The sequence below is a fragment of the Telmatherina bonti genome (genome assembly GCF_933228915.1).
Source record: "Telmatherina bonti genome assembly, chromosome: 20".
Taxonomy (NCBI): Eukaryota; Metazoa; Chordata; class Actinopteri; order Atheriniformes; family Telmatherinidae; genus Telmatherina; species Telmatherina bonti.
This window is the reverse complement of record NC_136618.1, coordinates 26,973,162-27,000,305: the sequence shown is the minus strand read 5'-3', so window position 1 is coordinate 27,000,305 and position 27,144 is coordinate 26,973,162. Positions and strand designations below refer to the sequence as shown.

Genomic DNA, 27,144 nt, shown 5'->3' with positions numbered 1-27,144 from the left:
TTTTGATTTCCTATTCGGTTTAGTAGGTTTCCTTGTTTAGCTCCTCAGTGTCCTGTTTTCCTGTTTCACTTTGCTGTTCATTAAATACAACTGGACTCAATTAGTTCATCCATATCACCACCATATTTATAGCCCTTTGTTTCAGTTCCCATTTGCTGGTTCATGGCTGGTTTTCATTGTGTTAGTTTGTCTTCTGGTCAACCTGATTTTGGAATTTCATTTTGAAATTAAAATATCTTGGTTCAGCATCCTGCCACCCGTCCCTGCATTTGGGTCCACTCCTCCACCAAATCCTTGACAAGCTTGGACCAACAACTGAAAAAAACTCCCATGTCCCATTTTTTAACTTTTCATATTCGTATTTCATTTATTCCTGAGATAAAGTTTCACCCAGTCTCGATGTGATTTGATTGATTGATAAAGTTTATTTGAACCCAATGACAAATATAAAAACAAAAACAGAAATAAAAGACACAACCAAATAAGAGAAAAATGCAAAAAGTTCAAAAGGAGTGAGTGGAAGCATAAGCTTTTACAATCACACCGCAGGAATCACAACAATCCTCAGACATCAAACCAGTATCCCGATTACTAACAGGCACTACATGATCTTAAAAAAAAATCAATGAATATCTTTTTGTAGAACATATTTTTGTTTTAGAGTATGTTTTATTTACTCATGTGTTTTGTGTGTGTTGGATTTCAAAATGTATTTTTGATCCGTATCAGTCTTGTCTTTGCGTTGTACCAAGAGCTGGCAGACTTTTATGTGTAGTTTTGCTACAGCATCGATTTTATGGGTTTTCATTGTTCTCTTTTTGCATTCACTTATCTCTGATGAATGATATGGTCATCATGTCTTGTTTTCTGCTTTTCTTTAGGCTCTCTCCAGCAAAGATCACCGAGTAGCACAGGGTGACCAACCAGGCATGTTAGTTTAGCATAGCATAAGCTAACTGGTCTCAGTAGTTTTACCATTGGCACAATGTGTTTGTTTTTTGTTTTTTTTTTTATATAAAATCCCAGTCTGAATGGAAAAGATTAGAGTGGAGGGACCTGGAACCAGTACATCAGGCTCAGAATGAAGCCTCAATACCCTCTTTTATGGTATTAGTAGAACAATCATGTCCTGATTTAATCCAAACATGTTGCGATTGGAAACCAATCAGATAAATGTTGGCAAGCACAAATCTGCTCTCCCAGCCCAGTGACCATGAACAGCTTGTTGGTGAAAACAATAGCCTGCATAATACCAGCATCCATGTGGAGGTTTACAATTTATCCATTGGTTTTTGATAGAAAATGATTGATCATGTCATACGGTTATAGTGGTAGCTTCAGCATCAAGACTAGAAAACTATATAAAGTCATATGAGTGGCAGTAGGACTAAACCATCTATCATCAACACACTAACACCTGGATAAACAATGTCACAATGGATGAAAGATCTGTTTCTTGATCTTGTGATTGATTTGATTTAATTTAAGTCATTTATTGCACAAAGAAAGGTTGTCACTGGATTATTACAAACCTGCTTTTTTTGTTTTGCTTGTCTGGAATCTGCTCTTATCAAGACATGACAAACTAGCGGCTGCTCAGTTCCAAATGGCAAACTCCGGCGGTTAAAAATGAAGCCTATGCGGAAGGGACAAAAATTGCAGTCCCCCCCTCCTCCACTAGGGATTCCAAAGCAACGCAAATCCCCATAGTTAAAAAGACCAACTTCACAGCAGAAATAAACATGTTTACAGCCTGGCATTAAAAATCATTTTAGGTTTAATAGTTCAGGTTTACCTTCATAACAAGTGAGGAGGAGTGAATTTTTTTGTAACTTCTCCATTTAGAAGTAATTTCATGTAGAAATGCAGCATATTTAGGGGCATGTCCTTTTGATTGACAGGTATCTGATCTCCTGTTTCAAGAAGGAGTTTTTAACCGCTTAACAACGTGACATAGCTTTCGCCCGCTTACGTCCGTTAGCTGGTTAGCTCCTGTTAACTCCAAGTTCACTCGGTTACCTCTAAGCAGCACGCAGGTTGGAGATCGCTAGATGTCAATCATCTCCACAACATGATCACAGCCCCCCCCCCTCTTTTTCTTTTCACAGGTAATGTCTCAGAGGCTCCGTCCATCTTTTATATACAGTCTATGATCAGTATTTAGAAATAGACTATGCTGATGGTGTTAACTGGTTATAGCTTTACTAGTAACAAAATGATTTGGACAAATTGTCAAAAATTCTAAGGGACTACAATGTGTGCTGTCAGATTGAACCTTCTTGATAGTTGCTAGCTGTTATCACTTCTGTTTGGGGTTTTGTGTTTATGGCAGCAAAGCACAACGCAATTTTTCACAATTTTTACAGGAATTTTTTCTGAAACAGACAAATCTGAAAATTCAATGGTGTTACATTTGAGCAACCTTTCGTATTCACTGATAATAACCCAGATGTGAAAAAATTCACCAAAGTTCCGAAATGTTTGCGCCTGTCCATTGGCCTTCTCTAGCCTGACCTTAAGAAAGCTGCACTGTTTTTTTTTTTTTTTTCAGTGCCCAGTCTGTTTTTATATATTTTTTTCCTCATACAAGGGCTGTGAGGGACCTCACTTCTTGGACCTTACAACACCCAAACAAAATAACCCATGTCTCTGCACAAGACTGTAAACAGCATTATGTCTCTGTCCAATGACAAACAAATATTGCAAACTGGTCCATACCTTTAAATACAATTTCATTTGTCTTTAGCATGATTAGGGATAAATGTGTGGTCAGTTTATCTCTCTATGTTGGTCCTGCAATGGACTGGTGACCTGTTCACCCTGCTTCACATAATCTAAGATGTTCTATTAAGACTGTGATGAATAATAGCCCACTACTGACTATGTTTGATCATGTTTCACTTGCATGTATATGCACACTTCTTCTATCTATAATGCTCTGAGCAGATCATGCAGAAACCCAAGAGAACCAGCTATAAATTTTAAGTATTTTCATATGTATTTTATCTATAAAAAGAGTTCAATACTTCAATAATAAAACTTTATTATTATAATGTTGTTTTCTTCAGAGGAAAAAATACAATCTCAATGTTTTATCATAATGTAAAAGCAGCAGTATTGTGCCAGATGAAGATCCTGGTCATCCTAACAGTCCTGGTCTGTGGTCTTCATCCTGGACACATTGACCTTTGCCTTCTTCAGCAGCTCTTTGGCCTTGTATATGGTCTTTGGAGACAGGGAACGCCTCCGTCCCAGAATCCAGGCAAATTTGTAGTTGAAAAATTTGCAAATGTTTGTACAGGAGTACACAACAGCATAGTTGCGGTAGTTGGTGTCTAGAACCCAGTAGTCAAGGTTGGAGAAAACTGGGAACAAAGGTCACAAAGAAAAATAAAGACATGTAGAGTTTGACTAAATTTATGTGTTGAAGTGAAATTAATCCAATTTTAATCAATATTATTATTAAAAAAATCATGCATTTAACAAAGGTAAGGGAGAAATCTGCCTTCTGTCAATCAAAGTGTGCAAACTTGATTATGTTTGATTAAGAAATTAAGCAAAACAAAAAAAATCAGCAATGCGGGATGAGTGGAAATAGACAAAAGAAAGAAGATGCTCTACACAATAAATACTTACTGCCTGAGCTACACATTTTAAGTTTGGCTTGTTCTTCCTTGTCTGGAATCTTGGCCGAGCCTCCTTTCTGTATCTCTTTGTCTTTACTAAACCACAGAAAAAGACATTTAAACTGGTTGGTAACCATTTAAAACCCGAACTCCCCCAGCTGGAAGGCTTTCAGAACAAATTGTGCCAAAGTGCATGAAAATGGACATTTTGGAGACCTCTCCTGAACTATCTGTACTCAAACCTCTCACTGAGATCATGTTAGTTGAGTTGATCTTTGCAGAGATAATATTTACATATTATCTTATGATCTACTATGATTCATTTTACTAAAACTCCAGAAGTGTTAAAATAAATCCTGTAGTTGCAGACATGAAGTCGTTTCAGTATGGACATGCACATTTTAAACAGAGGCCTAAAATCAGGCTCAAAGGGTTTATTCATCTGGTGGTTTCAGTAAAATCTGTGTTGAGAAATTTCTTCATAATCTGATGACCTGTAATATGTGCATATCGCCGGAGTAGAGGAATATACAGAATGCTTTGCTGCGCCAGACAGGCCAAACAGGATCATTTCATACAAACAAAATGATTAATTATATGATTGCAACAACAACCATAGAACAGGTAATCTTGGTGGACTCTACTGAACTGTTTATTCTAATATATTTTAGTTATATGCCAGAAAGAAATAGATAAACATTTGCAAAAAAATAGTACATAAAACCAACTATGGGTATTTAACAATGAACAATTTTCTTAGAGGGGTAAATAAACAATAAGTAGGCCAACCTCTACCCCATGGTTAATAATGTGCTGTTGCTAATTTACACCACTGATCAGGCACTTATGTGCCCATTTCTTTATCCATGGAAAGCCAGTGAGGTCATAAATCCATTAACTTAATCTGCCACCTAAAATACCACTTGACATCTATTAAGCACCACTTTGCATACATTAAATGCCAATAAAATAACTTTTAATATGTCGTAATTGGTGATTAAAACCTTTTATGCCACCTGTTTTAGTTGTTTCAGTCTTCCCATAGAGGACAGACCAAAAACTGGACTATTTCCAGTGTTTTATGAGGATGTGACACAGCACATCAACCAAACATGAGATCAAATAAAGAAACAATCAGTATGTGTTAATACTTACTAGGTATAAGAGTAGATAAAGTGGATGGTATCTGTTTGCACCAGTCTATACTTAATCTCAGTGCACTTTCCTGGAGCAAAGCCATAAGGAATCTTCTCAATCTCGTACCACTTTCCCATGAACTGGTAACAGAGACAAACCGTTACTTTGTTGGCTCATAGTGTAGTGTGATTGCATGTACATTTGTGTAAGTATTACCTTTTTTGGATAGAAGTTCTTCTTCACATCTGGAGTAGGGCAGGGACCCCATCCAATAGACTGAGCTGAGATCAGAGGGAACATCAGGAAGAGGAAGACGACAGCAGCCATTGTTGCTTTAGAAGAGAAGAGTGTGTTAGGCGAGAAATCATCTTCTTCATATGTGTGTGTTTGTATGTGAAGAAGTGTGGAAGTGAAGTGATAGAAGAAACAGCGGCAGGACCTGCATTAAAACAGCCTTGCTAATAACTCTTCGTAACAGAACAGAAAAACATGATAGGTCTGTAACTTATGCAGAAATGATTGAGTTGTTATCATTCTCTTACCTGATCTGTGTGACGATATCAGGTGGAGGCTCGGTGTTGGATCAGTCTGAGTGTGTCTTAAGCACTCCAGACTAAACCAGGCTCTTGTCCTTATTACTTCAGACAGAAAGCTGCTTTTATACTTGAACTTAATGCACATTCTCACATTTTGAGACTGCTGATCTCGGCATAAAAGATGAACATTTTGACTGCTTACTGGCACATTGTCTTGACAGTATTGTCAGTTCAAAAACCCGACCACAGTGACTAAAGATAATTATTGCAAATATAAGCTACATTGAAAGTTGTTCTTCTGGCTTCAATATGTGGAGTTTTGCATGTTCTCCCCATGTATGCAAGGGTTCTTTCCAGATACTCCAACTTTCTGCATATCTTCCTCCCACCCTCCAAAGACATGCATGTTAGGTTAAGTGGTTACTCTAAATTGCCCATAGGTGTGAGCGTGAGTGGTTGTTTGTCTCTGTGTGGCCCTGCGATGGATTGGCGAGCTGTCCAGGGTGTACCCTGCCTTTTAACCAAAGCCTGCTGGGATAGGCACCAGCTCCCCCGCGACCCTTCATTGGACGAAGCGGTTAGGATAATGAATGAATGAAAAATCTATTTAATGATTTTGCTATGTATCCGTGACTCTGCAGGCAACTGTCACTGACTTATTTTGACAGCAGTTTTCAGGCAAGTGCTAAAGTGTCCTCATTTCTACTCTGTTTTTTTTATTCTACTCTAACTTTTTTTTGTTTTTAACCCTTTCATGCATAGTAGTGGACACCTATTTACAAGCTCTTTTCTTTCATATTCATGAATGAGGAGGATATTTTTGTAAATAAACCACTTCAGTGTCTTTTTTTTTACAAAAATGTAAAAAAAATCTTGCATTGCTTTTTATAATTAATTCATGCATTAAAGAGTTAATGAACTTTTAGTTTATGTATTTGCTTTTCAGTGTTATTTTTAATGTCCATGCAATGAGGCTTGAAGTTCATAAAAGTGTCTCCATGGCACTTTGAATTTGGCAAATGTGGATTTTATTTAGAACTTCCTGTGTGGGGGTACCACCACTTATCTTGTTCCACTTAAAGCACAGGTTATGACAGAATTTACCAGATTTTCTGCTTGCTGATGATTGCGGCCTCAATGCTGGATCTAAAGCTAACATGTAACTCAACATTAATAAGTTGACCTCCACCTGCAAAAACTTTGGCCTTCTTGGCCTTCTTATTGCAAACACAGCAGATAACAATCAGCAAACAGTATGGAGTGGTATGTTTTTTTATCTCCATTATATCAGACAATCAAGAGACAGACAACACAGCACAGTGCAGGACAAGATGGACCAAACAAAGCAGTGGGGAGTCATAACTGTGTCAGAAGAAGAATGATATTAGTCATACAACATTAATCACATCAGCAGTCAAACTAGGAAGCAAATTTTACATTCTAGTAAGCAGAAATTAACTTCAAGTATAACAGAAGCTGCATGACTCCACACATAAAGACACAGTCCATGTATATATATTTTTTATTATATTTTATTTTTAAGACTTTTTAAATTTACAAAAGCCCCCCCCCCCCCCCCCCCCCCTCCCCTACATTTTCCCCAAACAGACAAAAAAACAAACAGTTACCATATCTCTTTGACATTAAACATAATACACAACTAGAAACAGCTATTATTGAAATAATAGCAAATGTGAATGCCGATTTATTGAATTATGCTGAATGATTGAGTTGAAATTGCATAAGTATAAGAACTACAAAAAAAAAAAAAAAAAAAGCAAAACTAACATTTTTTCGAATTGTCCCACACTGGGATTGAACTCATGTAATTTTTTCCACGTCCAGCAGGGTGTAAGAGACCAACTAAGAGAAGTAGTGGCGTAGTGAGTAAGAAAGGCAGTGTGCTTCAAAACAAGAGTTCATGGGTTTAATCCCAATGTGGGGCAAATCAAAAAAAAAATTCACTTGTGCTTTTTTTTCAGTTTATTATTATTATGCAATTTTATTTCAATCCTTCAGTATAGTTTAATAAATGGTCATTCACAATTCTGTTCCTGTGATTGGACAAAACAGAAAATGCAATTCAGCTTGGTCCATTTTCTGCACCGGTACACAAGTACACATTGGTATACATGGGATGGGTTCAAATCCAGTTTTGAACATTGAGCTTATATGGTAGGCTAGTAGTTGCACACCGAATATTGTATACCTTTCCATCAGAGCATTCAGTTTCAGCTGCAAGGTGTGCAGTTAATATGTGAACTACCTGCACAAAAAGTCAATCTCTGTGCAATATTTGAAGACAGAATAATACAGTTGTGGAAGGAGGTGATAAGTTGTACTGTGTGGTAATATTTGGTGTAATGTTACTGTTTGGATTCAAATCTACAACATCCAGTGCGAAGGCCCATTCTCATAACCACTAGGCCACTATTTCGCCCAGATATACATGTGTAGAAAAAGGTAAAACATTTCTATTGAATAGAGGATGTTCAAGGTACTGGCAGAACTATTGAAGAGTTTTGCTATTGGCATTAAAACGCCTTTTTAGAAATTCCACCAGTGTGTAATCAGCAGGATTGCTAAAAGGGAAAGGTTGAACTAAACTGCTGTGAAGAAGAAGAAGCCATTGATCTTTTGGTTAACTGAAAAGCACCATAGACTGAAAAGCGCAGAGTTTCTTTTAATTCCTGGTCTTAGAGTGCCATCTAGTGGCTATGAGGTAAATGTTCATTTTAGGTGTCATCAATAGGTACTACAAAGAGGTACAGAGCTGGCTTGAAATAACAGGCCCTCCTTTGTTAAAAAATGAATTTAAAAAAGCTTAGCTGATACTAACCATGCTGATTTAGTTGGTAACAAACAGACTTAGCTGGTTGCACTACAGTTTCCTTTTCATTTCTAGTCTTAGAGTGCCATCTAGTGGCCATGTGTAGAAACACTTTTCTTTTTTAGGTGCTATGAATAGGTACTATTAAGAGGTACTGAGCTGACTTGATATTTTTTCAAAGAAAATGGGAGTCAGGATCACAATGTACCAGACAGTGAGAACTGGTGAAGACCTTTGAACCAACTAAAGAAGTTTGACTTGACAAACAATAAATTTAAAGTCACAGTAAAAATTTGTTTGGTTGTTGAAATCATTGTAAACAATCACTTAAATCTGCTCATTTGGTTTTTCAAATTACCTGTATTCTCAAATTATAACATTCTCATTTTTTCACATCAACAATGACATTGCAGTTTGCATTATGCCACTCAAGTTTATCGTGCATCCTCTTAGACCATAACTCATAGTCTGTGCAGCACATAGTTGGAGGTAAAAAAAAAACAGTACCAAGCAAAAAAATCTGCATGAGCCTCATAACATTCAAACATTAACCATTGAGAAGCTTTGTGTTACATGCTGGATGAGAACCTTGGCCTTGTACACCACTATACACTTGTGTCGCGGTGCACCCTTATAAAGCAGTCTGCAGCTCATTATGCAAAAAAAAAACTAAATAAACCAATTGCAGAGTTGAATTTCTGTTTTCTCCAATAATAGGACAGAATTGAAAAGTTGACAAAAACCTAAATAACTAAAAAGTTTAAATGTTTTCAAAGTTCTCACGTTGAACAATAAAGTCTTTAACTGATTACACAAGCAGTTCTAAATGGTTTTCTGCAATGATTGATGTAGTTTAACTACTGACTTTAGACTTTTAGGTGTATTTACAAATTATTTACAATAATCTTTGGTGTCTTGACAGCAGTTCAACCATTCACATTTTTTTTCCAATTCTGTTTATTACACACTGGTGGCAAAGGCAAACCCATACCAATGGCAAAAATTGTTAATGCTCATGCCAGGGTATGTAGCACAGCTGCAGTGACATAGTGGTAATTGTGACTTGTCTCTCATTCAGAAGATTGAGAGTTCAAATCCAGGTGCTGGATTTTTGTAAATCATATCAGATGGTTGTACTTCTTGTCCTTATGCTGATCTATGTCTAAAAGATTTTGTGTGCTACTTTACATATTTAAATCTTAAGCTCTTTTGCTGATTACACATTGCAGGAATTGTAAAAAAAAAAGAAAAAAAAAAAAAAAAGAAAACATTCTCATTCAAATAAGAGTTTTTGATGAGTCTGCTAAAGCAGCATGGAGAGCTCTGTTGGTGTAGTGGTCAAAGAAATGGGCTCTTGTTCAGAGGTTCATTTGTTTGAATCCTGATGCATTAGTGTGATAAATCAAGTTGCATAGTTGTGCTGCTTCTTCAAATGGTTATGCAAATGATGAAAGATTAGTATCATCTGCAAACAGAATAGTCTTCAACAAACTAGATACTTCACATACAATATTAATAAACAAAATAAATAATAATGGTTCGAAAGCTGAAGCTTGCAGAACTCCAAACTTTAGTTTCATTAATTTTGCTTGAACTTGGTTTATTTCAACATATTGTTCTCTGTCATTCAGATAACTAATAAGCCAGCTGAGGGCCACACCTCTAACCCCATATATCTGAAGCTTCTTCATATATAATTCATGATCTACAGAATCAAAAGCTTTTTTTAAATCCCCAAAAATCCCAATGTCATACTGTTTTTTTAATTGCTGGAGTTACCTCTTCCACAAACTCTATGAGGGCTAATGAGGTGGTTTTGTTTTTCCTGAAGCCATATTGTTGATCATGTAAAATATTCAGCCAATCACAAGGCTAAATTAATTTTTCATAAAATGCTAAATATCTCAAAAACTACAAAGATTTGAAACGACAAACGTCGTAGCACACATCTCCCGAAGGAGCTGCAGGGTTTGACATGTGAACGACTGAAATGACCTGAATGGCGCAAGAGAAGTAGTGCGGCAAAGTTTGGCGGAATAATATGAAAAATGGCCGAACAAGATGTCAAAAATGAAAATGCCCCATGGGTATAATAAGACATGAAGAACAGGAACTCAATAATGTGATATGGGTCCCCCTTTGGAGCCAGGCCTGGGGATTGGGCACGAGAGCGAGCGTCTGTTGGCCGGGCCTTTGCCCATAGGGCCCAGTCGGGTTCAGCGCGAAAGGATTACATGGGCCCCACCTCCCGTGGGCTCACCATCTGCGGGAAGAGCCACAAGGGTAGGGTGCAATGTGAGCTGGGCAGCAGCAAGAGGCGGGGACCCTGGCGGTCCGATTTCCAGCTGCAGAAGGTGGCTCTAGGGACGTGGAATGTCACCTCTCTGGTGGGGAAGGAGCCTGAGCTTGTGCACGAGGTTGAGCGGTGCCGGCTAGATATAGTTGGACTAACATCGATGCGTGGCTTAGGCTCTGGAACCAGTACCCTCGAGAGGGGCTGGACCTTCTTCCACTCTGGAGTTTCTCATGGTGAGATGTGCCAAGCAGGTGTGAGGATTCTCATCAGCCCTCGGCTTGGTTCCTGTACGTTGGGGTTTACTCCGGTGGATCAAAGGGTAGTTTCCCTGCGCCTTCGGGTGTGGGGACAGGTTCTGACTGTTGTCTGTGCTTATGCACCGAACAGCAGTTCAGAGTACCCACCCTTTCTGGAGTCCTTGGAAGGAGTGTTTGACGGCGCTCCCTCTGAGGACTCCAATGTTCTGTTGGGGGACTTCAATGATCACATGGGCAATGAGAGTGAGACGAGGGGAGTGATTGGGAGGTATGGTTCTCCCACTCTGAACCCAGTTGGGGTTTTGTTATTGGACTTCTGTGCTCGGCATGGATTGTCCATAACGAACACCATGTTCCAACATAAGAGTGTCCATATGTAGACTTGGCATCAGGACTCCCTTGGTTGCAGTTCGATGATCGATTTTGGAGTCGTATCATCGGACCAGAGGCCACATGCCTTAGACACTGAGATGAAGAGGGGGGCGGAGCTGTCAACTGATCACCACCTTGTGGTAAGTTGGCTCAGATGGTGGGGGAGGAAGCTGTTAAGATCTGGGAGGCCAGACGGATCAGTGTGGCATCTGCAGTAAAGCGGACTCTGCGCCAGTCTGTCGTGGTGAAGAAGGAGCTGAGCCAGAAGGCAAAGCTCTCGATTTACCAGTCGATCTAAGGTCCTACCCTCACCTATGGTCAAGAGCTGTGGGCCATGACTGAAAGAATAAGATCTCATTTAAAGGCGGCTGAAATGAGTTTCCTCCGAAGGGCGGCTGGGCTCTCCCTTAGAGATAGGGTGAGGAGCTCGGTCATCCGAGAGGGGCATCCGATAGAGCTGCTGCTCCTCTGCATCGAGAGGGGCCAGTTGAGGTGGCTCGGGCATTTGGTCAGGATGCTTCCTGGATGCCTCCCTGGTGAGGTGTTCCGGGCATGTGCCTCTGGGAGAAGACCTTGGGGAAGACCTAGGACACGCTGGAGGGATTATATCTCTCAGCTGGCCTGGGAACGCCTTGGGATCCCCCCGCAGAGTTGGCAAACGTGGAAGGGGAGATGGAAGTCTGGGCTTTCCTGCTTAGGCTGCTGCCCCCGCTATCTGACCTCGGATAAGCGGCAGAAGATGGATGGATGGATGGATGGAATGTTAAATTTCATCCATTGGTTTTTGATAGAAAGTGATTGATCATGTCATACGGTTATATTGGTAGCTTCAGCATCAAGACTAGAAAACTATGAAGTCAAATGAGTGGCAGTAGGTCTAAAGGCATCTGTCATCAACCCACAAACACCTGGATAAACAACCATCACAATGGATGAAAGATCTGTCTCTTCATCTTGTGATTGATTTGATTTAATTTAAGTATTTATTGCACAAGGACAGGTTAAAACTGGATTATTACAAAGCTGCTTTTTTTTGTTTTGCTTGTCTGGAATCTGCTCTCATCAAGACATGACAAACTAGCGGCCGCTCAGTTCCAAATGGCAAACTCAGGTGGTTAAAAGTGAAGCCTATGCGGAAGAGAAAAAAATTGCAGTTCCCCCTTTCTCCACTAGGGATTCCAAAACAATGCAAATCCCCATAGACTCCCATGTTAAAAAGACCAGCTTCAGAGCAGAACAAAAAATGTTTACAGCCTGGTACTAAAAACCATTTTAGGTTTGATAGTTCAGGTTTACCTTCACGACAACTGAGGGGGACTGAATTTTTTTGTAACTTCTCCGTTTAGAAGTAATTTCATGTAGAAATGCAGTAAATATAGGGGCATGTCCTTTTGATTGACAGGTATCTAATCTCCTGTTTCAAGAAGGAGGAATGTAAAACAACCAAAGTTTTTAACAACTTAACAACGTGACATACCTTTCGCCCGCTAACGTCCGTTAGCTGGTTAGCTACTGTTAACTCTGAGTTCGCTCAGTTACCTCTAAGCAGCACGCAGGTTGTCGATCGATAAATATCAATCATCTACACAACATGATCACAGCCCCCCCGTCTGCCCTTCTTTTGTTCCCATTTTTGTATTTTGTGGGAGAAAAGACACACTTGATGCTGCCAAGATGACAATGATAGGAACCGCCCAATTCAGCTCTTCAGAAACCTACGGGTGATGTCAAAGAGACTCCGTCCATCTTTTATATACAGTCTATGATCAGTATTTAGAAATAGACTACTGATACTGCAGTTAACTGGTTATAGCTTTACCAGGAAGAAAATGACAAATTGTTAAGAATTTTAAGGGACTACAAGGTGTGCCATCAGATTGAACCTTCTTTATAGTTGCTAGCTGTTATCACTTCTGTTTGGGTTTTTGTGTTTATGTTTATGTTGTGTTTATTTCATTTGTCTTTAGCATGATTAGGGATAAATGTGAGGGTCAGTTTATCTCTCTATGTTGGTCCTGCAATTGACTGGTGACCTGTTCACCCTGCTTCACATAATCTAAGATGTTCTATTAAGACTGTGATGAATAATGGCAGACTACTGACAATTTTTGATATGTTTCACTTGCATGTATATGCACACTTCTTCTATCTATAATGCTCTGAGCAGATCATGCAGAAACCCAAGAGAACCAGTTATAAATTTCAAGTATTTTCATATGTATTTTATCTATAAAAAGAGTTCAATACCTCAATAATAAAACTTTATTGTTATAATGTTGTTTTCTTCAGAGGAAAAAATACAATCTCAATGTTTTATCATAATGTAAAAGCAGCAGTATTGTGCCAGATGAAGATCCTGGTCATCCTAACAGTCCTGGTCTGTGGTCTTCATCCTGGACACATTGACCTTTGCCTTCTTCAGCAGCTCTTTGGCCTTGTATATGGTCTTTGGAGACAGGGAACGCCTCCGTCCCAGAATCCAGGCAAATTTGTAGTTGAAAAATTTGCAAATGTTTGTACAGGAGTACACAACAGCATAGTTGTGGTAGTTGGTGTCTAGAACCCAGTAGTCAAGGTTGGAGAAAACTGGGAACAAAGGTCACAAAGAAAAATAAAGACATGTAGAGTTTGACTAAATTTATGTGTTGAAGTGAAATTAATCCATTTTTGTCAATATTATCATTAAAAAAATCATGCATTTAACAAAGGTAAGGGAGAAATCTGCCTTCTGTCAATCAAAGTGTGTAAACTTGATTATGTTTGATGAAAAATTAAGCAAAAAAAAAAAAATCAGCAATGCGGGATGAGTGGAAATAGACAACAGAAACAAGATGCTCTACACAATAAATACTTACTGCCTGAGCTACCCATTTTAAGTTTGGCTTGTTCTTCCTTGTCTGGAATCTTGGCCGAGCCTCCTTTCTGTATCTCTTTGTCTTTACTAAACCACAGAAAAAGACATTTAAACTGGTTGGTAACCATTTAAAACCCGAACTCCCCCAGCTGGAAGGCTTTCAGAACAAATTGTGCCAAAGGGCATGAAAATGGACATTTTGGAGACCTCTCCTGAACTATCTGTACTCAAACCTCTCACTGAGATCATGTTAATTGAGTTGATCTTTGCAGAGATAATATTTACATATTATCTTATGATCTACTATGATTCATTTTACTAAAACTCCAGAAGTGTTAAAATAAATCCTGTAGTTGCAGACATAAAGTCGTTTCAGTATGGACATGCACATTTTAAACAGAGGCCTAAAATCAGGCTCAAAGGGTTTATTCATCTGGTGGTTTCAGTAAAATCTGTGTTGAGAAATTTCTTCATAATCTGATGACTTGTAATATGTGCATGTCGCCGGAGTAGAGGAATATACAGAATGCTTTGCTGCGCCAGACAGGCCAAACAGGATCATTTCATACAAACAAAATGATTAATTATATGATTGCAACAACAACCATAGAACAGGTAATCTTGGTGGACTCTACTGAACTGTTTATACTAATATATTTTATTTATATGCCAGAAAGAAATAGATAAACATTTGCAAAAAAATAGTACATAAAACCAACTATGGGTATTTAACAATGAACAATTTTCTTAGAGGGGTAAATAAACAATAAGTAGGCCAACCTCTACCCCATGGTTAATAATGTGCTGTTGCTAATTTACACCACTGATCAGGCACTTATGTGCCCATTTCTTTATCCATGGAAAGCCAGTGAGGTCATAAATTCATTAACTTCATCTTCCACCTAAAATACCACTCTATTAAGCACCACTTTGCATCCATTAAATGCCAATAAAATAACTTTTATTAGGTAGTAATTGGCGATTAAAACCTTTTATGCCACCTGAGGCAGGCAAGCTGTTTTAGTTGTTTCAGTCTTCCCATCAAACAGAGGACAGACCAAAAACTAGACTATTTCCAGTGTTTTATGAGGATGTGACACAGCACATCAACCAAACATGAGATCAAATAAAGAAACAATCAGTATGTGTTAATACTTACTAGGTATAAGAGTAGATAAAGTGGATGGTATCTGTTTGCACCAGTCTATACTTAATCTCAGTGCACTTTCCTGGAGCAAAGCCATAAGGAATCTTCTCAATCTCGTACCACTTTCCCATGAACTGGTAACAGAGACAAACCGTTACTTTGTTGGCTCATAGTGTAGTGTGATTGCATGTACATTTGTGTAAGTATTACCTTTGTTGGATAGAAGTTCTTCTTCACATCTGGAGTAGGGCAGGGACCCCATCCAATAGACTGAGCTGAGATCAGAGGGAACATCAGGAAGAGGAAGACGACAGCAGCCATTGTTGCTTTAGAAGAGAAGAGTGTGTTAGGCGAGAAATCATCTTCTTCATATGTGTGTGTTTGTATGTGAAGAAGTGTGGAAGTGAAGTGATAGAAGAAACAGTGGCAGGACCTGCATTAAAACAGCCTTGCTAATAACTCTTCGTAACAGAACAGAAAAACATGATAGGTCTGTAACTTATGCAGAAATGATTGAGTTGTTATCATTCTCTTACCTGATCTGTGTGACGATATCAGGTGGAGGCTCGGTGTTGGATCAGTCTGAGTGTGTCTTAAGCACTCCAGACTAAACCAGGCTCTTGTCCTTATTACTTCAGACAGAAAGCTGCTTTTATACTTGAACTTAATGCACATTCTCACATTTTGAGACTGCTGATCTCGGCATAAAAGATGAACATTTTGACTGCTTACTGGCACATTGTCTTGACAGTATTGTCAGTTCAAAAACCCGACCACAGTGACTAAAGATAATTATTGCAAATATAAGCTACATTGAAAGTTGTTCTTCTGGCTTCAATATGTGGAGTTTTGCATGTTCTCCCCATGTATGCAAGGGTTCTTTCCAGATACTCCAACTTTCTGCATATCTTCCTCCCACCCTCCAAAGACATGCATGTTAGGTTAAGTGGTTACTCTAAATTGCCCATAGGTGTGAGCGTGAGTGGTTGTTTGTCTCTGTGTGGCCCTGCGATGGATTGGCGAGCTGTCCAGGGTGTACCCTGCCTTTTAACCAAAGCCTGCTGGGATAGGCACCAGCTCCCCCGCGACCCTTCATTGGACGAAGCGGTTAGGATAATGAATGAATGAAAAATCTATTTAATGATTTTGCTATGTATCCGTGACTCTGCAGGCAACTGTCACTGACTTATTTTGACAGCAGTTTTCAGGCAAGTGCTAAAGTGTCCTCATTTCTACTCTGTTTTTTTTATTCTACTCTAACTTTTTTTTGTTTTTAACCCTTTCATGCATAGTGGCCCTGTAGTGGACACCTATTTACAAGCTCTTTTCTTTCATATTCATGAATGAGGAGGATATTTTTGTAAATAAACCACTTCAGTGTCTTTTTTTTTACAAAAATGTAAAAAAAATCTTGCATTGCTTTTTATAATTAATTCATGCATTAAAGAGTTAATGAACTTTTAGTTTATGTATTTGCTTTTCAGTGTTATTTTTAATGTCCATGCAATGAGGCTTGAAGTTCATAAAAGTGTCTCCATGGCACTTTGAATTTGGCAAATGTGGATTTTATTTAGAACTTCCTGTGTGGGGGTACCACCACTTATCTTGTTCCACGTAAAGCACAGGTTATGACAGAATTTACCAGATTTTCTGCTTGCTGATGATTGCGGCCTCAATGCTGGATCTAAAGCTAACATGTAACTCAACATTAATAAGTTGACCTCCACCTGCAAAAACTTTGGCCTTCTTATTGCAAACACAGCAGATAACAATCAGCAAACAGTATGGAGTGGTATGTTTTTTTTAATCTCCATTATATCAGACAATCAAGAGACAGACAACACAGCACAGTGCAGGACAAGATGGACCAAACAAAGCAGTGGGGAGTCATAACTGTGTCAGAAGAAGAATGATATTAGTCATACAACATTAATCACATCAGCAGTCAAACTAGGAAGCAAATTTTACATTCTAGTAAGCAGAAATGAACTTCAAGTATAACAGAAGCTGCATTAATCCACACATAAAGACACAGTCCATGTATATATATTTTTTATTATATTTTATTTTTAAGACTTTTTAAATTTACAAAAGGGCCCCCCTCCCCTACATTTTCCCCAAACAGACAAAAAACAAACAGTTACCATATCTCTTTGACATTAAACATAATACACAACTAGAAACAGCTATTATTGAAATAATAGCAAATGTGAATGCCGATTTATTGAATTATGCTGAATGATTGAATTGAAATTGCATAAGTATAAGAACTTCGATAAAAAAAAAGCAAAACTAATATTTTTTCGAATTGTCCCACATCGGGATTGAACTCATGTAATTTTTTCCACGTCCAGCAGGGTGTAAGAGAACAACAAAGTGGAGTAGTGGCGTAGTGAGTAAGAAAGGCAGTGTGCTTCAAAACAAGAGTTTATTGGTTCAATCCAAATGTGGGGCAAATCAAAAAAAAAAATTCACTTGTGCTTTTTTTTTTTTCAGTTTATTATTGTTATGCAATTTTATTTCAATCATTCAGTATAGTTTAATAAATGGTCATTCACAATTCTGTTCCTGTGATTGGACAAAACAGAAAATGCAATTCAGCTTGGTCCATTTTCTGCACCGGTACACAAGTACACATTGGTATACATGGGATGGATTCAAATCCAGTTTTGAACATTGAGCTTATATGGTATGCTAGTAGTTGCACACCGAATATTGTACACCTTTCCATCAGAGCATTCAGTTTCAGCTTCAAGGTGTGCAGTTAATATGTGAACTACCTGCACAAAAAGTCAATCTCTGTGCAATATTTGAAGACAGAATAATACAGTTGTGGAAGGAGGTGATAAGTTGTACTGTGTGGTAATATTTGGTGTAATGTTACTGTTTGGATTCAAATCTACAACATCCAGTGCGAAGGCCCATTCTCATAACCACTAGGCCACTATTTCGCCCAGATATACATGTGTAGAAAAAGGTAAAACATTTCTATTGAATAGAGGATGTTCAAGGTACTGGCAGAACTATTGAAGAGTTTTGCTATTGGCATTAAAACGCCTTTTTAGAAATTCCACCAGTGTGTAATCAGCAGGATTGCTAAAAGGGAAAGGTTGAACTAAACTGCTGTGAAGAAGAAGAAGCCATTGATCTTTTGGTTAACTGAAAAGCACCATAGACTGAAAAGCGCAGAGTTTCTTTTAATTCCTGGTCTTAGAGTGCCATCTAGTGGCTATGAGGTAAATGTTCATTTTAGGTGTCATCAATAGGTACTACAAAGAGGTACAGAGCTGGCTTGAAATAACAGGCCCTCCTTTGTTAAAAAATGAATTTAAAAAAGCTTAGCTGATACTAACCATGCTGATTTAGTTGGTAACAAACAGACTTAGCTGGTTGCACTACAGTTTCTTTTTCATTTCTAGTCTTAGAGTGCCATCTAGTGGCCATGTGTAGAAACACTTTTCTTTTTTAGGTGCTATGAATAGGTACTATTAAGAGGTACTGAGCTGACTTGATATTTTTTCAAAGAAAATTGGAGTCAGGATCACAATGTACCAGACAGTGAGAACTGGTGAAGACCTTTGAACCAACTAAAGAAGTTTGACTTGACAAACAATAAATTTAAAGTCACAGTAAAAATTTGTTTGGTTGTTGAAATCATTGTAAACAATCACTTAAATCTGCTCATTTGGTTTTTCAAATTACCTGTATTCTCAAATTATAACATTCTCATTTTTTCACATCAACAATGACATTGCAGTTTGCATTATGCCACTCAAGTTTATCGTGCATCCTCTTAGACCATAACTCATAGTCTGTGCAGCACATAGTTGGAGGTAAAAAAAAAACAGTACCAAGCAAAGGAATCTGCATGAGCCTCATAACATTCAAACATTAACCATTGAGAAGCTTTGTGTTACATGCTGGATGAGAACCTTGGCCTTGTACACCACTATACACTTGTGTCGCGGTGCACCCTGATAAAGCAGTCTGCAGCTCATTATGCAAAAAAAAAAACTAAATAAACCAATTGCAGAGTTGAATTTCTGTTTTCTCCAATAATAGGACAGAATTGAAAAGTTGACAAAAACCTAAATAACTAAAAAGTTTAAATGTTTTCAAAGTTCTCACGTTGAACAATAAAGTCTTTAACTGATTACACAAGCAGTTCTAAATGGTTTTCTGCAATGATTGATGTAGTTTAACTACTGACTTTAGACTTTTAGGTGTATTTACAAATTATTTACAATAATCTTTGGTGTCTTGACAGCAGTTCAACCATTCACATTTTTTTCAATTCTGCTTATTACACACTGGTGGCAAAGGCAAACCCATACCAATGGCAAAAATTGTTAATGCTCATGCCAGGGTATGTAGCACAGCTGCAGTGACATAGTGGTAATTGTGACTTGTCTCTCATTCAGAAGATTGAGAGTTCAAATCCAGGTGCTGGATTTTTGTAAATCATATCAGATGGTTGTACTTCTTGTCCTTATGCTGATCTATGTCTAAAAGATTTTGTGTGCTACTTTACATATTTAAATCTTAAGCTCTTTTGCTGATTACACATTGCAGGAATTGTAAAAAAAACAAAAAAACATTCTTATTCAAATAAGAGTTTTTGATGAGTCTGCTAAAGCAGCATGAAGAGCTCTGTTGGTGTAGTGGTCAAAGAAATGGGCTCTTGTTCAGAGGTTCATTTGTTTGAATCCTGATGCATTAGTGTGATAAATCAAGTTGCATAGTTGTGCTGCTTCTTCAAATGGTTATGCAAATGATGAAAGATTAGTATCATCTGCAAACAGAATAGTCTTCAACAAACTAGATACTTCACATACAATATTAATAAACAAAATAAATAATAATGGTTCAAAAGCTGAAGCTTGCAGAACTCCAAACTTTAGTTTCATTAATTTTGCTTGAACTTGGTTTATTTCAACATATTGTTCTCTGTCATTCAGATAACTAATAAGCCAGCTGAGGGCCACACCTCTAACCCCATATATCTGAAGCTTCTTCATATATAATTCATGATCTACAGAATCAAAAGCTTTTTTTAAATCCCCAAAAATCCCAATGTCATACTGTTTTTTTAATTGCTGGAGTTACCTCTTCCACAAACTCTATGAGGGCTAATGAGGTGGTTTTGTTTTTCCTGAAGCCATATTGTTGATCATGTAAAATATTCAGCCAATCACAAGGCTAAATTAATTTTTCATAAAATGCTAAATATCTCAAAAACTACAAAGATTTGAAACGACAAACGTCGTAGCACACATCTCCCGAAGGAGCTGCAGGGTTTGACATGTGAACGGCTGAAATGACCTGAATGGCGCAAGAGAAGTAGTGCGGCAAAGTTTGGCGGAATAATATGAAAAATGGCCGAACAAGATGTCAAAAATGAAAATGCCCCATGGGTATAATAAGACATGAAGAACAGGAACTCAATAATTTGATATGGGTCCCCCTTTGGAGCCAGGCCTGGGGATTGGGCACGAGAGCGAGCGTCTGTTGGCCGGGCCTTTGCCCATAGGGCCCAGTCGGGTTCAGCGCGAAAGGATTACATGGGCCCCACCTCCCGTGGGCTCACCATCTGCGGGAAGAGCCATAAGGGTAGGGTGCAATGTGAGCTGGGCAGCAGCAAGAGGCGGGGACCCTGGCGGTCCGATTTCCAGCTGCAGAAGGTGGCTCTAGGGACGTGGAATGTCACCTCTCTGGTGGGGAAGGAGCCTGAGCTTGTGCACGAGGTTGAGCGGTGCCGGCTAGATATAGTTGGACTAACATCGATGCGTGGCTTAGGCTCTGGAACCAGTACCCTCGAGAGGGGCTGGACCTTCTTCCACTCTGGAGTTTCTCATGGTGAGATGTGCCAAGCAGGTGTGGGCATTCTCATCAGCCCTCGGCTTGGTTCCTGTACGTTGGGGTTTACTCCGGTGGATCAAAGGGTAGTTTCCCTGCGCCTTCGGGTGTGGGGACAGGTTCTGACTGTTGTCTGTGCTTATGCACCGAACAGCAGTTCAGAGTACCCACCCTTTCTGGAGTCCTTGGAAGGAGTGTTTGACGGCGCTCCCTCTGAGGACTCCAATGTTCTGTTGGGGGACTTCAATGATCACATGGGCAATGAGGGTGAGACGAGGGGAGTGATTGGGAGGTATGGTTCTCCCACTCTGAACCCAATTGGGGTTTTGTTATTGGACTTCTGTGCTCGGCATGGATTGTCCATAACGAACACCATGTTCCAACATAAGAGTGTCCATATGTAGACTTGGCATCAGGACTCCCTTGGTTGCAGTTCCATGATCGATTTTGGAGTCGTATCATCGGACCAGAGGCCACATGCCTTAGACACTGAGATGAAGAGGGGGGCGGAGCTGTCAACTGATCACCACCTTGTGGTAAGTTGGCTCAGATGGTGGGGGAGGAAGCTGTTAAGATCTGGGAGGCCAGACGGATCAGTGTGGCATCTGCAGTAAAGCGGACTCTGCGCCAGTCTGTCGTGGTGAAGAAGGAGCTGAGCCAGAAGGCAAAGCTCTCGATTTACCAGTCGATCTAAGGTCCTACCCTCACCTATGGTCAAGAGCTGTGGGCCATGACTGAAAGAATAAGATCTCATTTAAAGGCGGCTGAAATGAGTTTCCTCCGAAGGGCGGCTGGGCTCTCCCTTAGAGATAGGGTGAGGAGCTCGGTCATCCGAGAGGGGCATCCGGTAGAGCTGCTGCTCCTCTGCATCGAGAGGGGCCAGTTGAGGTGGCTCGGGCATTTGGTCAGGATGCTTCCTGGATGCCTCCCTGGTGAGGTGTTCCGGGCATGTGCCTCTGGGAGAAGACCTTGGGGAAGACCTAGGACACGCTGGAGGGATTATATCTCTCAGCTGGCCTGGGAACGCCTTGGGATCCCCCCGCAGAGTTGGCAAACGTGGAAGGGGAGATGGAAGTCTGGGCTTTCCTGCTTAGGCTGCTGCCCCCGCTATCTGACCTCGGATAAGCGGCAGAAGATGGATGGATGGATGGATGGAATGTTAAATTTCATCCATTGGTTTTTGATAGAAAGTGATTGATCATGTCATACGGTTATATTGGTAGCTTCAGCATCAAGACTAGAAAACTATGAAGTCAAATGAGTGGCAGTAGGTCTAAAGGCATCTGTCATCAACCCACAAACACCTGGATAAACAACCATCACAATGGATGAAAGATCTGTCTCTTCATCTTGTGATTGATTTGATTTAATTTAAGTATTTATTGCACAAGGACAGGTTAAAACTGGATTATTACAAAGCTGCTTTTTTTTGTTTTGCTTGTCTGGAATCTGCTCTCATCAAGACATGACAAACTAGCGGCCGCTCAGTTCCAAATGGCAAACTCAGGTGGTTAAAAGTGAAGCCTATGCGGAAGAGAAAAAAATTGCAGTTCCCCCTTTCTCCACTAGGGATTCCAAAACAATGCAAATCCCCATAGACTCCCATGTTAAAAAGACCAGCTTCAGAGCAGAACAAAAAATGTTTACAGCCTGGTACTAAAAACCATTTTAGGTTTGATAGTTCAGGTTTACCTTCATGACAACTGAGGGGGACTGAATTTTTTTGTAACTTCTCCGTTTAGAAGTAATTTCATGTAGAAATGCAGTAAATATAGGGGCATGTCCTTTTGATTGACAGGTATCTAATCTCCTGTTTCAAGAAGGAGGAATGTAAAACAACCAAAGTTTTTAACAACTTAACAACGTGACATACCTTTCGCCCGCTAACGTCCGTTAGCTGGTTAGCTACTGTTAACTCTGAGTTCGCTCAGTTACCTCTAAGCAGCACGCAGGTTGTCGATCGATAAATATCAATCATCTACACAACATGATCACAGCCCCCCCGTCTGCTCTTCTTTTGTTCCCATTTTTGTATTTTGTGGGAGAAAAGACACACTTGATGCTGCCAAGATGACAATGATAGGAACCGCCCAATTCAGCTCTTCAGAAACCTACGGGTGATGTCAAAGAGACTCCGTCCATCTTTTATATACAGTCTATGATCAGTATTTAGAAATAGACTACTGATACTGCAGTTAACTGGTTATAGCTTTACCAGGAAGAAAATGACAAATTGTTAAGAATTTTAAGGGACTACAAGGTGTGCCATCAGATTGAACCTTCTTTATAGTTGCTAGCTGTTATCACTTCTGTTTGGGTTTTTGTGTTTATGTTTATGTTGTGTTTATTTCATTTGTCTTTAGCATGATTAGGGATAAATGTGAGGGTCAGTTTATCTCTCTATGTTGGTCCTGCAATTGACTGGTGACCTGTTCACCCTGCTTCACATAATCTAAGATGTTCTATTAAGACTGTGATGAATAATGGCAGACTACTGACAATTTTTGATATGTTTCACTTGCATGTATATGCACACTTCTTCTATCTATAATGCTCTGAGCAGATCATGCAGAAACCCAAGAGAACCAGTTATAAATTTCAAGTATTTTCATATGTATTTTATCTATAAAAAGAGTTCAATACCTCAATAATAAAACTTTATTGTTATAATGTTGTTTTCTTCAGAGGAAAAAATACAATCTCAATGTTTTATCATAATGTAAAAGCAGCAGTATTGTGCCAGATGAAGATCCTGGTCATCCTAACAGTCCTGGTCTGTGGTCTTCATCCTGGACACATTGACCTTTGCCTTCTTCAGCAGCTCTTTGGCCTTGTATATGGTCTTTGGAGACAGGGAACGCCTCCGTCCCAGAATCCAGGCAAATTTGTAGTTGAAAAATTTGCAAATGTTTGTACAGGAGTACACAACAGCATAGTTGTGGTAGTTGGTGTCTAGAACCCAGTAGTCAAGGTTGGAGAAAACTGGGAACAAAGGTCACAAAGAAAAATAAAGACATGTAGAGTTTGACTAAATTTATGTGTTGAAGTGAAATTAATCCATTTTTGTCAATATTATCATTAAAAAAATCATGCATTTAACAAAGGTAAGGGAGAAATCTGCCTTCTGTCAATCAAAGTGTGTAAACTTGATTATGTTTGATGAAAAATTAAGCAAAAAAAAAAAAATCAGCAATGCGGGATGAGTGGAAATAGACAACAGAAACAAGATGCTCTACACAATAAATACTTACTGCCTGAGCTACCCATTTTAAGTTTGGCTTGTTCTTCCTTGTCTGGAATCTTGGCCGAGCCTCCTTTCTGTATCTCTTTGTCTTTACTAAACCACAGAAAAAGACATTTAAACTGGTTGGTAACCATTTAAAACCCGAACTCCCCCAGCTGGAAGGCTTTCAGAACAAATTGTGCCAAAGGGCATGAAAATGGACATTTTGGAGACCTCTCCTGAACTATCTGTACTCAAACCTCTCACTGAGATCATGTTAATTGAGTTGATCTTTGCAGAGATATTTACATATTATCTTATGATCTACTATGATTCATTTTACTAAAACTCCAGAAGTGTTAAAATACATCCTGTAGTTGCAGACATAAAGTCGTTTCAGTATGGACATGCACATTTTAAACAGAGGCCTAAAATCAGGCTCAAAGGGTTTATTCATCTGGTGGTTTCAGTAAAATCTGTGTTGAGAAATTTCTTCATAATCTGATGACTTGTAATATGTGCATGTCGCCGGAGTAGAGGAATATACAGAATGCTTTGCTGCGCCAGACAGGCCAAACAGGATCATTTCATACAAACAAAATGATTAATTATATGATTGCAACAACAACCATAGAACAGGTAATCTTGGTGGACTCTACTGAACTGTTTATACTAATATATTTTATTTATATGCCAGAAAGAAATAGATAAACATTTGCAAAAAAATAGTACATAAAACCAACTATGGGTATTTAACAATGAACAATTTTCTTAGAGGGGTAAATAAACAATAAGTAGGCCAACCTCTACCCCATGGTTAATAATGTGCTGTTGCTAATTTACACCACTGATCAGGCACTTATGTGCCCATTTCTTTATCCATGGAAAGCCAGTGAGGTCATAAATTCATTAACTTCATCTTCCACCTAAAATACCACTCTATTAAGCACCACTTTGCATCCATTAAATGCCAATAAAATAACTTTTATTAGGTAGTAATTGGCGATTAAAACCTTTTATGCCACCTGAGGCAGGCAAGCTGTTTTAGTTGTTTCAGTCTTCCCATCAAACAGAGGACAGACCAAAAACTAGACTATTTCCAGTGTTTTATGAGGATGTGACACAGCACATCAACCAAACATGAGATCAAATAAAGAAACAATCAGTATGTGTTAATACTTACTAGGTATAAGAGTAGATAAAGTGGATGGTATCTGTTTGCACCAGTCTATACTTAATCTCAGTGCACTTTCCTGGAGCAAAGCCATAAGGAATCTTCTCAATCTCGTACCACTTTCCCATGAACTGGTAACAGAGACAAACCGTTACTTTGTTGGCTCATAGTGTAGTGTGATTGCATGTACATTTGTGTAAGTATTACCTTTGTTGGATAGAAGTTCTTCTTCACATCTGGAGTAGGGCAGGGACCCCATCCAATAGACTGAGCTGAGATCAGAGGGAACATCAGGAAGAGGAAGACGACAGCAGCCATTGTTGCTTTAGAAGAGAAGAGTGTGTTAGGCGAGAAATCATCTTCTTCATATGTGTGTGTTTGTATGTGAAGAAGTGTGGAAGTGAAGTGATAGAAGAAACAGTGGCAGGACCTGCATTAAAACAGCCTTGCTAATAACTCTTCGTAACAGAACAGAAAAACATGATAGGTCTGTAACTTATGCAGAAATGATTGAGTTGTTATCATTCTCTTACCTGATCTGTGTGACGATATCAGGTGGAGGCTCGGTGTTGGATCAGTCTGAGTGTGTCTTAAGCACTCCAGACTAAACCAGGCTCTTGTCCTTATTACTTCAGACAGAAAGCTGCTTTTATACTTGAACTTAATGCACATTCTCACATTTTGAGACTGCTGATCTCGGCATAAAAGATGAACATTTTGACTGCTTACTGGCACATTGTCTTGACAGTATTGTCAGTTCAAAAACCCGACCACAGTGACTAAAGATAATTATTGCAAATATAAGCTACATTGAAAGTTGTTCTTCTGGCTTCAATATGTGGAGTTTTGCATGTTCTCCCCATGTATGCAAGGGTTCTTTCCAGATACTCCAACTTTCTGCATATCTTCCTCCCACCCTCCAAAGACATGCATGTTAGGTTAAGTGGTTACTCTAAATTGCCCATAGGTGTGAGCGTGAGTGGTTGTTTGTCTCTGTGTGGCCCTGCGATGGATTGGCGAGCTGTCCAGGGTGTACCCTGCCTTTTAACCAAAGCCTGCTGGGATAGGCACCAGCTCCCCCGCGACCCTTCATTGGACGAAGCGGTTAGGATAATGAATGAATGAAAAATCTATTTAATGATTTTGCTATGTATCCGTGACTCTGCAGGCAACTGTCACTGACTTATTTTGACAGCAGTTTTCAGGCAAGTGCTAAAGTGTCCTCATTTCTACTCTGTTTTTTTTATTCTACTCTAACTTTTTTTTGTTTTTAACCCTTTCATGCATAGTAGTGGACACCTATTTACAAGCTCTTTTCTTTCATATTCATGAATGAGGAGGATATTTTTGTAAATAAACCACTTCAGTGTCTTTTTTTTTACAAAAATGTAAAAAAAATCTTGCATTGCTTTTTATAATTAATTCATGCATTAAAGAGTTAATGAACTTTTAGTTTATGTATTTGCTTTTCAGTGTTATTTTTAATGTCCATGCAATGAGGCTTGAAGTTCATAAAAGTGTCTCCATGGCACTTTGAATTTGGCAAATGTGGATTTTATTTAGAACTTCCTGTGTGGGGGTACCACCACTTATCTTGTTCCACTTAAAGCACAGGTTATGACAGAATTTACCAGATTTTCTGCTTGCTGATGATTGCGGCCTCAATGCTGGATCTAAAGCTAACATGTAACTCAACATTAATAAGTTGACCTCCACCTGCAAAAACTTTGGCCTTCTTATTGCAAACACAGCAGATAACAATCAGCAAACAGTATGGAGTGGTATGTTTTTTTTATCTCCATTATATCAGACAATCAAGAGACAGACAACACAGCA

At 39.0% G+C, this 27,144-nt stretch overlaps 3 protein-coding genes across 3 annotated transcripts; all 3 read right to left on the bottom strand.

The window, feature by feature from the left end:
• Nucleotides 1–3,144: 3,144 nt before the first annotated feature.
• LOC306770963 (apolipoprotein D-like) lies at nt 3,145–5,090 on the bottom strand (the record flags this gene model as incomplete). Its single annotated transcript, XM_079259983.1, has 4 exons — nt 3,145–3,365; nt 3,637–3,722; nt 4,782–4,903; nt 4,980–5,090. 4 exons carry the CDS (start codon nt 5,088–5,090, stop codon nt 3,145–3,147), a joined length of 540 nt encoding a protein of 179 aa, XP_079116109.1.
• A 5,295-nt stretch (nt 5,091–10,385) lies between these two features.
• Nucleotides 10,386–15,376, bottom strand: LOC306770962 (apolipoprotein D-like; the record flags this gene model as incomplete). The annotated part of the gene is made up of 6 exons (XM_079259982.1): nt 10,386–10,392; nt 10,830–10,966; nt 13,462–13,640; nt 13,910–13,995; nt 15,068–15,189; nt 15,266–15,376. The coding sequence occupies 6 exons, from the start codon at nt 15,374–15,376 to the stop codon at nt 10,386–10,388; spliced, it is 642 nt and encodes a 213-aa protein (XP_079116108.1).
• Nucleotides 15,377–20,638: 5,262 nt separating this feature from the next.
• On the bottom strand, nt 20,639–25,626 carry LOC306770961 (apolipoprotein D-like; the record flags this gene model as incomplete). The annotated part of the gene is made up of 6 exons (XM_079259981.1): nt 20,639–20,645; nt 21,083–21,219; nt 23,715–23,893; nt 24,163–24,248; nt 25,318–25,439; nt 25,516–25,626. 6 exons carry the CDS (start codon nt 25,624–25,626, stop codon nt 20,639–20,641), a joined length of 642 nt encoding a protein of 213 aa, XP_079116107.1.
• Between the last annotated feature and the right edge of the window lie 1,518 nt (nt 25,627–27,144).